This window comes from Oncorhynchus masou, chromosome 33, assembly GCF_036934945.1.
Source record: "Oncorhynchus masou masou isolate Uvic2021 chromosome 33, UVic_Omas_1.1, whole genome shotgun sequence".
Lineage (NCBI taxonomy): Eukaryota > Metazoa > Chordata > Actinopteri > Salmoniformes > Salmonidae > Oncorhynchus > Oncorhynchus masou.
Window position 1 is genome coordinate 30,156,960 of NC_088244.1, and position 14,552 is coordinate 30,171,511.

Sequence of the window (14,552 nt, forward strand, 5' to 3'; positions counted from 1 at the left end):
TGCCCATTCAACTGATTCGTTCTGGCACCGGCCCTGTGCATGGTGGGTATTATGAGGTGAGTATACCCAAAGCCCACTGAAAAGTAAGTGGGTATATGTCTCCCCCTGAGACACCTGCGTATACCCTGCAGGTGTCTCAGGGGGAGTTGGGATATGCAAGAAAAACATTGCCATGACACACTTGTGTGTAACCGAACAAATAATATAACCCCCCAAATTATTTTTATTTTTATAAATCATTTACATTCATTTTAACTCGGATGTCCTGAGTTTCCGACAACGTGAACGAGGCATTAGAGCTGCACACATGGTGCAAGGAACGCCTACTCACTCATGCTTCTCTTCCTGGAGCGGGTACCATCATAGAGATGGGTAGGAGGACTCTAGTGCCAGAAGTTCATTTTAGCATGGGGTAGCGCCATTGAGGACATTCACAATTTTGAAGCAGTCAACTGGGTGGGACCTCCTATAGTTTTAAGGAAGGTTCACATAATTCCACCGAGGTCACCAGGAGGGATCAGCCAATCTATTATAATTGTGAGGAAACATTCCATAACTGCAGGTGGCAGTAAATCACCAACCTTGGCTTTATACCTGTTCAAACAACACACTCTCTAGGCGGCAGTGTGCACCCGTTGAATTGATTTGCCAACTCAAATATGTAGTGGAAGAAAATGTATTAGTTTACAATGGAGATGGACTCAATTACGCTACCTTTGCGCTCACAGACGCCATAGTTGGACAGATATAATAATGCGATGTCTATCTAAGTCTATGGGTACCACATACACGCCTCTATCTTTTCTCATCTGCAGCCACCACTTCACCGAGAACTTGCTTTTTTCGCTACTTTGTTGAGCGGTTTTGAATGAGGACCAAATTGCATTGTGTAATATCAATTAAGGAATAAAAGACCGACGCTTCTGGAAAAGTCACCGCAGCACCCGAGCAAACATCTTTCGAAAACCGGACTTACCATCTCTGGCCTTTATATTAACTTCTACGCTACTGTGTTAAAATGACAGCAAAGCACCGAGGGAAAAAGAACAAACACAATCACGAAGACTTTAACCATTTTAATCATGAATCTTCGGTACCGGAGGCGCGAGGTGGAAACCAGTATACGCTTTTGTTAATTGTATTCGTTCTGATTGTGGTCGGAGGTGCAACGGCTGCATGGTTCTGTTTTCAGCAACACCAAAGTATAACCTACTTAGCAGACAACCTCATGGGCATGCAGATGAAGATGGTGAAGCTTCAGTCCTTCCAGGAAGAAATTATACAGACAAATGAAAAGGTAATTAGCCTAGTTAACCATGCGTAATAACAACATGGGCAAACATAATAGGCACGTCAAAGGCTGTTTCCATGCGTCAACAAAAATACCAAAGGAACATTTTGTACAAAGTAATTTGTGGTCAAATCCTGTGTTGACCCATTGAAATACTGTTCTGACCTTCCTCATTTATTCTGCACATTTATTTATTCTGTGACATATATATTTACTATGTTCCTATGGATAGACAGAGCCCCAAGGCCCCCAAATGTGAGCTTCACATTTTAATTAAATGGAAAACTCTAGCAGGCGGTATTTATAGGCCTTCCCTAGAAATGTATGATAGTTGTGAAATCGTATCAAATGTCATACTGCATAGACATTGAACTGATGTGAGTCGAATTTATTCTGTTTCTAACCCCCGTCAAGGTGGGCGTCACGCAGCTGTTGGTGTTTGTAATGGCATATGACCTACAATTTGGGAACATGAACTCCTAATAGTTTGTTAGGGTCTGCCACTGAATGTCCCTACAATATAGGCATATTAAAATTAGATTCACAAACATTTTGAAATTAACACACTTGACAAATATTCCACTTCCAATTCATTTTTACAGCAATTGACCCTGCTTGTAACCATGCTCTTGACACAGCCATGGTGCTGATTTCAGTGTGCACTGTGCAGTTGCTTTAAAAGAAATCCAGTTGTCTACATGGGAATAAAAATAGCCTGCTACAACGCTCTATATTGACCATAGTTGTGAGTCCCTGTAACAAGTTCTCCTAGTTTGCCAGCTTCCCCAGCTGGTCTTTAATCGTACGTACAGTGCATTCAGGAAGTATTCTGACCCCTTGACGTTTTTCCACAATCTACACACTACCCCATAATGACAAAGCAAAAACAGTTTTTTTTCAAATGTGTAAATATATTTTTAAACAGAAATACCTTATTTACATAAGTATTCAGACCCTTTGCTATGAGACTCAAACTGAGCTCAGATGCATCCTGTTTCCATTGATCATCCTTGAAATGTTTCTACCACTTGATAGGAGTCCACCTGTGGTAAATTCAATTTATTGGACATGATTTGGAAAGTCACACATCTGTCTATATAAGTACCGTCAGTTGACAGTGCATGTCAGAGCAAAAACTAGAGCTCCGATACAGGATTGAGTTGAGGCACAGACCTGGGGAAGGGTACCAAAACATTTCTGTAGCATTGAAGGTCCCTAAGAACATGGTGGCCTCCATCATTCTGGAAGAAGTTTGGTAGAAGTTTGGAACCACCGAGGCTCTTCTTATAGCTGGCTGCAAGGCCAAACTGAGAAGTTGGGGAGAAGGTATTTGGTCAGGGATGTGACCAAGAACCCAATGGTCACTCTGACAGAGCTCTGGAGTTCCTCTGTGCAGATGGGAGAACCTTCCAGAAGGACAAACATCTCTGCAGCACTCCACCAATCAGGCCTTTATGGTAGAGTGGCAGGCAGAAGCCACTCCTCAGTATAAGGCACATGACAGCCCGCGTGGAGTTTGCCAACAAGCAATACAGCTGTCATCAAGGCAAAGTGTGGCTACATTGAAGAATCTCAAATATTAAATATATTTAGATTTTTTTTAACACACATTCTTGGTAATTACATGATTCCATATGTGTTATTTCATAGTTTTGATGGCTTCACTATATTTCTACAATGTAGAAAATAGTAAAAATGAAGAAAAACCCTGCAATGAGTAGGCGTCAACTTTTGACTGGTACTAATATATATACATGCATGTATACAGTTGAAGGAGGAAGTTTACATACACCTTAGCCAAATGCATTTAAACTCAGTTTTGCACAATTCCTAACATTTAATCCAAGTAAAAACTCCCTGTTCTCGGTCAGTTAGGATCACCACTTTATTTTAAGAATGTGAAATGTCAGAATAATAGTAGAGAGAATGATTTTTATTTCAGCTTTTATTTCTTTCATCACGTTCCCAGTAGGTCAGAAGTTTACATACAGTCAATTAGTATTTGGTAGCATTGTCTTTAAATTGTTTAACTTGGGTCAAATGTTTCGGGTAGCCTTCCACAAGCTTCCCACAATAAGTTTGGTGAATTTTGGCCCAATCCTCCTGACAGAGCTGGTGTAACTGAGTCAGGTTTCTAGGCCTCCTTGTTCACACGCGCTTTGTCAGTTCTGTCCACAAATTTTCTATAAGATTGATGTCAGGGCTTTGTGATGGCCACTCCAATACCTTGACTTTGTTGTCCTCAAGCCATTTTGCCACAACTTTGGAAGTATGCTTGGGGTCATTGTCCGTTTGGAAGACCCACTTCCTGAATGATGTCTTGAGACGTTGCTTCAATATATCCACGTAGTTTTTATTTTTAATATGCCATCTATTTTGTGAAGTGCACCAGTCCCTCCTGCAGCAAAGCACCCCCACAACATGATGCTGCCACCCCCGTGCTTCACGGTTGGGATGGGGTTCTTTGGCTTGCAAGCCTCCTCTTTCCTCCAAACATAATGGTCATTATGGCCAAACAGTTCTATTTTTGTTTCATCAGACCAGAGGACATTTCTCCAGATAGTACGATCTTTGTTCACATGTGCAGTTGCAAACTGTAGTCTGGCTTTTTTATGTCGGTTTTGGAGCAGTGGCTTCTTCCTTGCTGAGCGGCCTTTCAGGTTATGTCGACATAGGACTCATTTTACTGTGGATATAGATACTTTTGACCTATTTCCTCTAGTATATTCACAGGGTCCTTTGCTGTTGTTCTGGGATTGATTTGCACTTTTTGCACCAAAGTACGTTCATCTCTAGGAGACTGAATATGTCTCCTTCCTGAGCGGTATGATGGCAGCGTGGTCCCATGGTGTTTATACTTGTGTACTATTGTTTGTACAGATGAACGTGGTACCTTCAGGCATTTGGAAATTGTTCCCAAGGATGAACCAGACTTGTGGAGGTCTACATTTGTTTTTCTGAGGTCTTGGCTGATTTCTTTTGATATTTTTATGATGTCAAGCAAAGAAGCACTGAGTTTGAAGGTAAGGCCTTGAAATACATCCACAGGTACACATCCTATTGACTCAAATGATGCCAATTAGCCAAATAGCTTCTAAAGCCATGACATAATTTTCTGGAATCTGTGCTGTTTAAAGGCACAGTCAACTTAGTGTATGTAAACTTCTGACCCACTGGAATTCTGATACAGTGAAATAATCTGTCAGTAAACAATTGTTAGAAAAATGACTTGTCATGCACAAATTAGATGTCCTAACCGACTTGCCAAAACTATAATTTGTTAACAAGAAATTTGTGGAGTGGTTGAAAAATTAGTTTTAATGACTCCAATCTAAGTGAATGTAAACTTCCAACTTCAACTACATATAATGAAACTCTTTGAAGTGGTATGGTTTCAGAAGATGGGATGGGACTGCTGACTCCCCCAGCTTCAGGGGGAAGCTGGTTCCACCATTGGGGTGCCAGGACAGAGAAGCGCTTGGACTGGGCTGAGCGGGAGCTGGGAGGGCCAAGGAACCACCAGAGGTGGCAGAATGGAGTGCTCGGGTTGGGGTGTAGGGTTTGAACATAGCCTGAAGGTAGGGAGGGGCAGTTCCTCTTGCTGCTCCGTAGGCAAGCACCATTTTGTAGTGGATGCGAGGTTCGACTGGAAGTCAGTGGAGTGTGTGGGTTAACATGGGAGAACTTTGCTGCAGCCTGCCTGGTTTTCAACCTTCCATTCTGGATAAGTTGCAGGGGTTTGATGGCACAAGCGGGGCGCTCAGCCAACAGTGAGTTGCAGTAGTCCAGATGGGAGATGACAAGTGCCTTCAGCGGGCAGGCCTTCCCCTGGAGGAAGAGCAGCTCTGTCTTGTTGAGTTTGAGGTGGTGGGCTGGCATCCAAATTGAGATATCTGCCAGGCACGCAGAGATGCATGCTGCCACATGGGTGTCAGAAGGGGGGAAGGAGAAAAGTAGTTGAGTGTCATCCTCAAAGCAATGATAGGATAGACCATGTGAGGATATATTACAGAGGGCCTCCGTGACATAGAGGAGCAGTCTCGGTTGAGTGACCCACCATGAAGCCTGACTGGTTAGGGTCAAGAAGATCTCCACCCTTTCACCGTCATTTATAAGGTTAGCCTTCGCACAGAGGGACTTCAACACTGATGGGGTCAGGATGTGGATTCACTAAACTGTTGACATAATTAAATTGTCCTACTTAAATCATAGGATTATCCTACAGCAATTGCAGTACCTGGTGAATATGTTCTCATTTCTTTACACCCACTTACTGGAACTGTTTTCACCAATAGATAGTTTCCTCCCAAGGATGAATAGCATGAGTAGTAAAATACTTTATAAATAGTGTCTGTTTCTGACTGCTCACTTACAGTACATTGTGCAGCCATAAGAAAGTATGATGGCTTGCCATAATTGTCTATTCATCATGAAAGAAGCTGCCCTTTGTTTGGAGACCAGTGTCTGGGCAGGTGCTTTCAAGATGTTATTTAGATCTAAATCTAGTTTTATTTCCTTGCAGCTGCTCAGTACCGACGGCTTTGAGCATCGCCTCAACACCCTGGAAGAGTCATACGAACTGGCCCAGAAGCAGGTAGGCATGGCCCTGGCCATAGCTGAACAACTGAAGACCTCAGACCTGCCCACCCAGGTCCTCTCCCTACACACAGAGATGAAGGCCCGGCTGGCAGAGATGCAGCAGGCCACAGTGTCCGCGGATCAGCTGACCCAGCTGCAGGCAATGCTGAAGGGGAAGAGCGAAGAGTTTGAGGCTGTCCGGCTGCAGGTGGAGGGCCTGGCAAGGGTGAGCACGGAGATGGCCCAGAGCGTGGAGGACCTGACAGGGAGCCTGGCGGAGGCTGAGTCCAAGCTGGAGGAGAGGGAAGGGCTGGTGGGCACACTGAGCGCCACATTGGAGGGCCAGACATCAGAGCTCCTAGGGCTTAAGGAACAGCTGGCTGCCAACCAGGCTCAACTTGAGGCCAGTACAGTGGAGATCGCAAGTGTCAAGTATGTAGTGTATTTGGGGTTGGTCAATTCCTGAAACCTTCCCAAAGTTCACTTAAAAAAATTTTTTTATCCCAGAAGCAGGAGGATACCTGGGTTCTTTGGGGGAACTTTCTGCAACTTTAAGTATATTGGTTTATATTTCTGTATTGGGTGGTTTCACTGTGCGTCTCATTGTGTGTGCATACCTGTGTTTCAGGGAGCTGATGGAGATGGGGCAGTCTCAGAGGGCCCAGCAGGCCAGTGTGGAGGAGCAGCTGGTTACGGTAGAACAGAATCTGCAGGAGCAGAACTCAGCGGCCCACAGTCTGCACTCTGAGCTCCTCACTCAGCTGGAGGCTGTGCAGAAACAGGTTGCCCAGGTAACGCCTACAGGAAGTCTCACACATGGTTTAGAATATCTGATTGGTAGTGGACTGGGTCACCCTCAAATATAGCCAAAAAAGTTTGTTTTACATTCTTCTAATAGTACTTACTAATTTACTAACTAATAGTACTTTACTGAGACCTACTAATATAGTATTAGTCAGGACCGGTCACAGGTTATTACTTAAAAAAAATATATATATTTTCTCATCTCAACATTGGTGTTCGTAACCGCAAAAAATGTTGCACTATTTTGTACAGAGGAGCATATACATTCTCGTAACTATTTTTACCCAGCATGTGTCCATGGGGAACTTTTATGAGATTGCTACTAAACCATTAGTATGTAGTGGCTAATTGCCTGCTGTGGATTCTCTGAGTTTGGGGTAAATGCTATATTCCCATTCATATACTGCAATGTAGGCCAAATGCATTACACCAATGTGATTACAAAGTCACCATAGGCCCTGTAGTTCCCCTAAGTACTAACTCACTATAATTCTGTCTGTTCCAGCTGGAAGGAGGGTTTCAAACAGATGAGCCCTCAGAGGAGGTGGCGGAGGAGACTGCTCTGGCTGCTGCTGAGGAGGTGGCAGAGGAGACTGCTCTGGCTGCTGCTGAGGAGGTGGAAGAGGAGGAGGTGGCAGAGGAGACTGCTCTGGCTGCTGCTGAGGAGGTGGAAGAAGAGGAGGAGGTGGTGGAGAAGGAGGCAGTTCACTTGGATGGGGAGCCTGCTGAACAGGAGGACTCTGCTCTCACAGAGGAACAGACTGCTCCTGCAGAGGAGGAGATGGTCGAGGAGCAGGAGGACTCTGCTCTCACAGAGGAACAGACTGCTCCTGCAGAGGAGGAGATGGTCGAGGAGCAGGAGGACTTGGCAGAGGCAGGACCGGAAGAGTGGTTGGCAGAAGAGAATGTAGACCAGGAAGATTCTGAAGCAGAGGAGGAGCAAGGGGAGGAAGAAGACGAAAAAACAGAAGAAGATGAGGCCTCTCCTGAGGAGGAATGTAAGTCTGTCTTAAAATGCATTTCAAACTCAAATTTCTTCGTCAGCCCGATTTTATGTAAGGAGTGTATCCATCTTTATTTCAAAGATTTACAATTACTCTGTTACCTCTTTTGGCCTGAAATTGTTTCAAGCGAGGAACATTAATGTGTTAATGTAATGTTACTATGCAATGTAATTACAGTGTAATTACACAGATATAAGAGCAACTTAATGTGTTACCGACGCCAATATCATCTCTCATTGGTTGAGCAGTGTTCCTCACTAAAGGTTATTGTGGGCAATAGTGTATGAAATGTTGTTTTTCTGATTTGCTTGGTCAGCTCCAGGGCCTTTAGTAAAAAAACATTACCATTGATCTCTCTGATAACTAATGGTAATATATTTTACAGGGTGAATGTACGCAGCAAGGAAAGTCTTCTACAGTCACCGAACTCCGAGAGGATAATGGACACATTCAGTCTGCATCATGACAAATGGGAAGGCATTGCCGATGTTGAGGTGCAATAAACATGAACTTTTTCTCACCAAGGGGAAAAATCAGGTCAATAGGATTCACACAATTCTCTAGAATCAGTATTGTTACATCAATGAACGTGTGTATGAGAGGGCTAACTGGTCAGGCGATGGTTAATAATATTCAGGACTCACCTGCCAACACCAACCTCAAAGCCTTAATCTATTTTAACACAGCTCTTTCTATAGATTATTTTACGTACACCAAAATGTAACTTTTTCTGCAAGCTCAGTTGAAACAAAGTGACAAGGAGGACTAACTAAACAGCCAATAGGAAAACACTAATTCACTCACACGATCAAACAAAGCCATAAAATATGCCCATCTTGTTGATATGAAATTGGCTTTCTTTTTTGTCATTGTCTGAAATGTCTTGTTGGGATTTTAATTAGAATAAGATATACAGAACAAGAGTCCTAATTCCTGTGTAAACAAATAACAGCCTACTAAAGGAATAGCATGGGGGTAGCAAGGGCCATATCTGTGAAATGCTAACATTTATGTACAGTTTTACTGAAGATTGTTAGTCTAGTTGTTTTTATTGACTTTTTTCTTTAAACTGTTTGTCTGTACACAAAGTGCGCTGTTACTGCCCAGGCATTGGTTTCTTCTCTCACAACGTACCGTTCATCTCAGATCTCTGTGATGTATCTTTTATAAAATAAACCCTGGGCTATCCTCTGGATTTTTTTTTACATCAAGTTCAGTCTCCTCATATATTTTTTTCTACTGTTGATTGAATAGTAGCTCATATGAACTGAAGTGAACGTCTTTGTTACGGCCTCGTCATTTTACAGCTGCAGAAAATGCCTTCATTTCTGTTCATGGATTAATATGGTGTCTTTGTGTCCCTACAAGGAGTAAAAAATGTGGTCACAGTGACACACTTATTTGCCCTGTACTGCTTCTGAGTCACCTTCACCAAGGTCAAACTAATGTGTTGCCATTTTTACATTTTCTAATGATGTACTGCTGTGAAGTAGTCCCACTTAGTGCTAAATTGCAGCACAGATATATAGTGGAAGGGTGAGTGTCTATAATCACTTTATTCCACATGTCCGTGCATGCCATGTGAGGAATGACTCATGATGAAATGCTGAAAAACATGAGGACGTGTGTGTGCATGTGTGTGTGTGTGGTAGCACATGCCTTTGTGCATTTTTGTGTAGAATCCTTGCTCTGGTTAAGAATAATGACTTGAACTCTGGTTTGGTGCTGCCACTATGGTTTACTATTATGCCTGTTAAGCTGAGTTGAAATACTAATACATACCTGAAAATCATTCAATTGATCAGAAATATCGCCAAACTTGTTCACACCCAACAATTTATGATGTACACTGAACAAAAATATAAATGCAACAATTCCTACGATTTTAGTGAGTTACAATTCCTATAAGGAAATCAGTCAATTTAAATGAATGAATTAGGCCCTAATCTATGGATTTCACATGACTGGGAATGAAGATATGCATCTGTTGGTCACAGCTACCTTTAAAAAAAAGAATAGGAGTGTGGATCAGAAAACCAGTCAGTATCTGGTGTGATCACCATCTGCTTCACGCAGCGCGACACATCGCCTTCGCCTAGAGTTGAACAGGCTGATTGTGGCCTGTAGAATGTTGTCGCACTCCTATTTGATGGCTGTGTGAAGTTCCTGGATATTTGGTGGCAGCTTGAACGCGCTGTTGCACAGGTTGATCCAGAGCATCCCAAACATGTTCAATTGGTGACATGTCTGGTGAGTATGCAGGCCATGGAAGAACATGGGACATTTTCAACTTCCAGGAATTGTGTACAGATCCTTGGGCCATGCGTTATCATGCTGAACCATGAGCTGGTGGCGAGGGATGAATGGCAGTATTTGGTAGCATTGCCTTTACATTTTTTAAATTGGGTCAAATGTTTCTGGTAGCCTGCCACAAGCTTCCCACAATAAGTTTGGTGAATTATGACGCATTCCTCCTGACAGTGTCACGTTCTGACCTTTATTTCCTTTGTTTTGTCATTATTTAGTATGGTCAGGGCGTGAGTTGGGGTAGGCAGTTTATGTTTGTTTTTCTATGATTTGGTTATTTCTATGTTTCGGCCTAGTATGGTTCTCAATCAGAGGCAGGTGTCATTAGTTGTCTCTGATTGAGAATCATACTTAGGTAGCCTGGGTTTCACTGTGTGTTTGTGGGTGATTGTTCCTGTCTCTGTGTTTGCACCAGATAGGGCTGTTTTGGTTTTTTCACATTTCTTGTTTTGTTAGTTTATTCATGTATAGTGTCTATATTAAAGAACCATGAATAGAAACCACGCTGCATTTTGGTCCGCCTCTCCTTCAAGTCAAGAAAACCGTTACAGAATCACCCACCACAACAGGACCAAGCAGCGTGGTAACGGGCAGCAGCAGGAGCAGCGCGATAAAAACTTCTGGACTTGGGATGAAATCCTCGACGGGAGAGGACCCTGGGCAAAACCAGGGGAGTGTCGCCGTCCCAAGGTGCAGCAGGAGAAGCAGGAGCAGCGCGAAGAGGAATGGACATGGGAGGATGAGTTAGATGGTAAAGGACCCTGGGCTCAGCCTGGAGAATATCGCCGCCCCAAATAGGAGCTGGAGGAGGCGAAGGCGGAGAGGCGCTGGTATGAGGAGGCAGCACAGCGGCGTGGATGGAAGCCCGAGAGTCAGCCCCAAAAATGTATTGGGAGGAGGCACACAGGAAGTGTGCCGAAGCCAGGTAGGAGACCTGCGCCAACTTCCTGTGCTTACCGGGGGGGGGGCGAGAGAGACCGGGCAGGCACCGTGTTATGCGGTGGAGCGCATGGTGTCCCCAGTGCGGGTTGCATAGCCCAGTGCGGTACATACCAGCTCCGCGTATCGGCCGGGCTAGAGTGAGCATCGAGCCAAGTGCCATGAAGCCGGCTCTACGCATCTGGTCCCCAGTGCGTCTCCTTGGGCCGACTTACATGGCACCAGCCTTGCGCACGGTGTCCCTGGTTCGCCTGCATAGCCCAGTGCGGGCTATTCCACCTTGCCGCACTGGTAGGGCGACTGGGAGCATTCAACCGGGTAAGGTTGGGCAGGCTCGGTGCTCAAGAGCTCCAGTGCGCCTGCACGGTCCGGTCTATCCGGTACCACCTCCACACACCAGCCCTCCGGTGGCAGCCCAAAGCACCAGGCTGTCTCTCCGTCTCATCCCTACAGGTGCTCCCGCCTGTCCAGCGCTGTCGGAGCCTTCCTCCTCTCCAGCACAGCCAGAGCTCCCGCCCCTCATTCCAGAGGCCCCAGAGCTACTCAGTCCAGCGCTGCCAGAGCCTTCCTCTCCAGCGTTGCCGGAGCTTCCCGTCTGCTCAGCGCCATCTGAGCCACCCGTCTGCCCAGTGCCGCCTGAGCCACCCGTCTGCCCAGCGCCGCCTGAGCCACCCGTCTGCCCAGCGCCGCCTGAGGCACCCATCTGAACAGCGCCGTCAGTGCCGCCCGTCTGCCCAGCGCCGCCAGTGCCGCCAGTCTGCCCAGCGCCGCCAGTGCCGCCAGTCTGCCCAGTGCCGCCAGTCTGCCCAGCGCCGCCAGTCTGCCCAGCGCCGCCAGTGCCGCCAGTCTGCAAGGGGCCGCCAGTGCCACCAGTCTGACAGGGGCCGCCAGTCTGCCAGGGGCCGCCAGTCTGCCAGGGGCCGCCAGTGCCGCCAGTCTGCCAGGGGCCGCCAGTCTGCCAGTAGCCGCCAGGCTGCCAGGGGCCACCAGTGCCGCCAGTCAGCCCAGAGGCGGCCAGTGCCGCCAGTCAGCCCAGAGGCGCCAGTGCCGCCAGTCAGCCCAGAGGCGCCAGTCAGCCCAGAGGCGCCAGAGCCCCTGCCCTTCTGTCCAGAGCTTCCGCCCCTCTGTCCAGTGGGGTAATTTAGTAGGGTCACCATGGTTAGGAGGCCACGGAAGCGGACAAGAAGGCGGACTAAGACATTGGTGAAGTGGGGTCCGCGTCCTGCGCCAGAGCCGCCACCGCGGACAGACGCCCACCCAGACCCTCCCCTATAGGTTAAGGTTTTGCGGCCGGAGTCCGCACCTTTGGGGGGTACTGTCACGTTCTGACCTTTATTTCCTTTGTTTTGTCATTATTTAGTATGGTCAGGGCGTGAGTTGGGGTGGGCAGTTTGTTTGTTTTTCTATGATTTGGGTATGTCTATGTTTCGGCCTAGTATGGTTCTCAATCAGAGGCAGGTGTCATTAGTTGTCTCTGATTGAGAATCATACTTAGGTAGCCTGGGTTTCACTGTGTGTTTGTGGGTGATTGTTCCTGTCTCTGTGTTTGCACCAGATAGGGCTGTTTTGGTTTTTTCACATTTCTTGTTTTGTTAGTTTATTCATGTATAGTGTCTATATTAAAGAACCATGAATAGAAACCACGCTGCATTTTGGTCCGCCTCTCCTTCAAGTTAAGAAAACCGTTACACAGAGCTGGTGTAACTGAGTCAGGTTTGTAGGCCTCCATGCTTGCACACGCTTTTTCAGTTCTGCCTACAAATGTTCTATAGGATCAAGGTCAGGGCTTTGTGATGGCCACTCCAATATCTTGACTTTGTTGTCCTTAAGCCATTTTGCCACAACTTTGGAAGTATGCTTCGTGTCATTGTACATTTGCAAGACCCATTTGCAACCAAGCTTTGACTTCCTGACTGATGTCTTGAGATGGTGCTTCAATATATCCACATAATTGTCCTCCTCATGATGCCATCTATTTTGTGAAGTGCACCAGTCTCTCCTGCAGCAAAGCACCACCACAACACAATGCTGCCACCCCCGTGCTACACGGTTGGAATGGTGTTCTTCGGCTTGCAAGCCTCCCCTTTTTTCCTCCAAACATAACGATGGTCATTATGGTCAAACAATTCTATTTTTGTTTCATCAGACCAGAGGACATTTTTCAAAAAAGTACGATCTTTGTCCCCATGTGCAGTTGCAAACCGTAGTCTGGCTTTTTATGGTGGTTTTGGAGCAGTAGCTTCTTCTTTGCTGAGCAGCCTTTCAGGTTATGTCAATATAGGACTAGTTTTACTGTGGATATAGATACTTTTGTACCTCTTTCTTCCATCTTCACAAGGTCGTTTGCTGCTGTTCTGAGATTGATTTGCACTTTTTCGCACCAAAGTACGTTCATCTCTAGGAGACAGAACGCGTCTCCTTCCTGAGCTGTATGATGGCTGCGTGGTCACATGGTGTTTATACTTGCGTTCTATTGTTTGTACAGCTGAACGTGGTACCTTCAAGCATATGAAAATTGCTCCCAAGAATGAACCAGACTTGTGGAGGTCTACAATTTTTTTCTGGGGTGTTGGCTGATTTGATTTTCCCATGATGTCAAGCAGAGGCACTGAGTTTGAAGGTAGGCCTTGAAATACATCCACAGGTACACCTCCAATTGACTCAAATAGGCTAATTGACACTATCAGAAGCTTCTTAAGCCATGACATTTTCTGGAATTTTCCAAGCTGTTTACAAGCACAAGCAACTTAGTGTATGTAAACTTCTGACCCACTGGAATTGTGATACAGTGAATTGTAAGTGAAATAATCTGTCAACAATTGTTGGAAAAATTACTTGTGTCATGCACAAAGTAGATGTCCTAACCGACTTGCCAAAACTATAGTTTGTTATTAAAAATACATTTGTGGAGTGGTTGAAAAACTAGTTTTAATGACTCGTAAGTGTATGTAAACTTCCGACTTCAACTGTACGTTGTCTGCCATCTGCCCGGTACATTTGAAACTGGGATTCATCTGTGAAGAGCACACTTCTCCAGTGTGCCACTGGCCATCAAAGGTGAGCATTTGCCAACTGAAGTCTATTACGATGCCAAACTAAAGTCAGGTCAAGACCCTGGTGAGGATGACGAACACGCTCCACGAGACGCTTTCTGACAGTTTGTGCAGAAACCCACAGTTTCATCAGCTGACCAGGTGGCTGGTCTCAGACAATCCTGCAGGTGAAGAAGCTGGATGTAGGGTTCCTATGGTTGCGTGGTTACATGTGGTCTGTGGTTGTGAGGTCGGTTGGAAGAACTGCCTAATTCTCTAAAACGATGTTGAAGGTGCCTTATGGTAGAGCGCTGAACATTAAATTCTCTGACAACAGCTTTAGTGGACATTCCTGCAGTCAGCATGCCAATTGCATGCTCCCTCAACATTTGTGGCATTGTGTTATGTGACAAAAATGCACATTTTGGTGGCCTTTTATTGTCCCCAGCACAAGGTGCACCTGTGTAATGGTCACACTGTTTAATCAGATTATTGGTATACTACACGTGAGGTGCATGGATTATCAAATGAGAAATTCTCACTAACGGTGTAAACAAATTTGTGCACATTTTGTGAGAAGGATCTTTTATTTCAGCT

General features: G+C 45.5%; 1 protein-coding gene across 2 annotated transcripts; it reads left to right on the forward strand.

Moving 5' to 3' along the window:
- Positions 1–646: 646 nt before the first annotated feature.
- LOC135528221 (uncharacterized) lies at positions 647–8,888 on the forward strand. 2 transcript variants are annotated; one of them, XM_064957155.1, is made up of 5 exons: positions 647–1,297; positions 5,814–6,301; positions 6,498–6,660; positions 7,179–7,671; positions 8,063–8,888. In XM_064957155.1, the coding sequence occupies exons 1-5, from the start codon at positions 1,019–1,021 to the stop codon at positions 8,065–8,067; spliced, it is 1,428 nt and encodes a 475-aa protein (XP_064813227.1). In that variant the 5' UTR covers positions 647–1,018; the 3' UTR covers positions 8,068–8,888. The 2 variants fall into 2 exon arrangements, with proteins under 2 accessions (XP_064813227.1, XP_064813228.1); XM_064957156.1 differs by having other exon boundaries at positions 6,498–6,651.
- Positions 8,889–14,552: the final 5,664 nt, after the last annotated feature.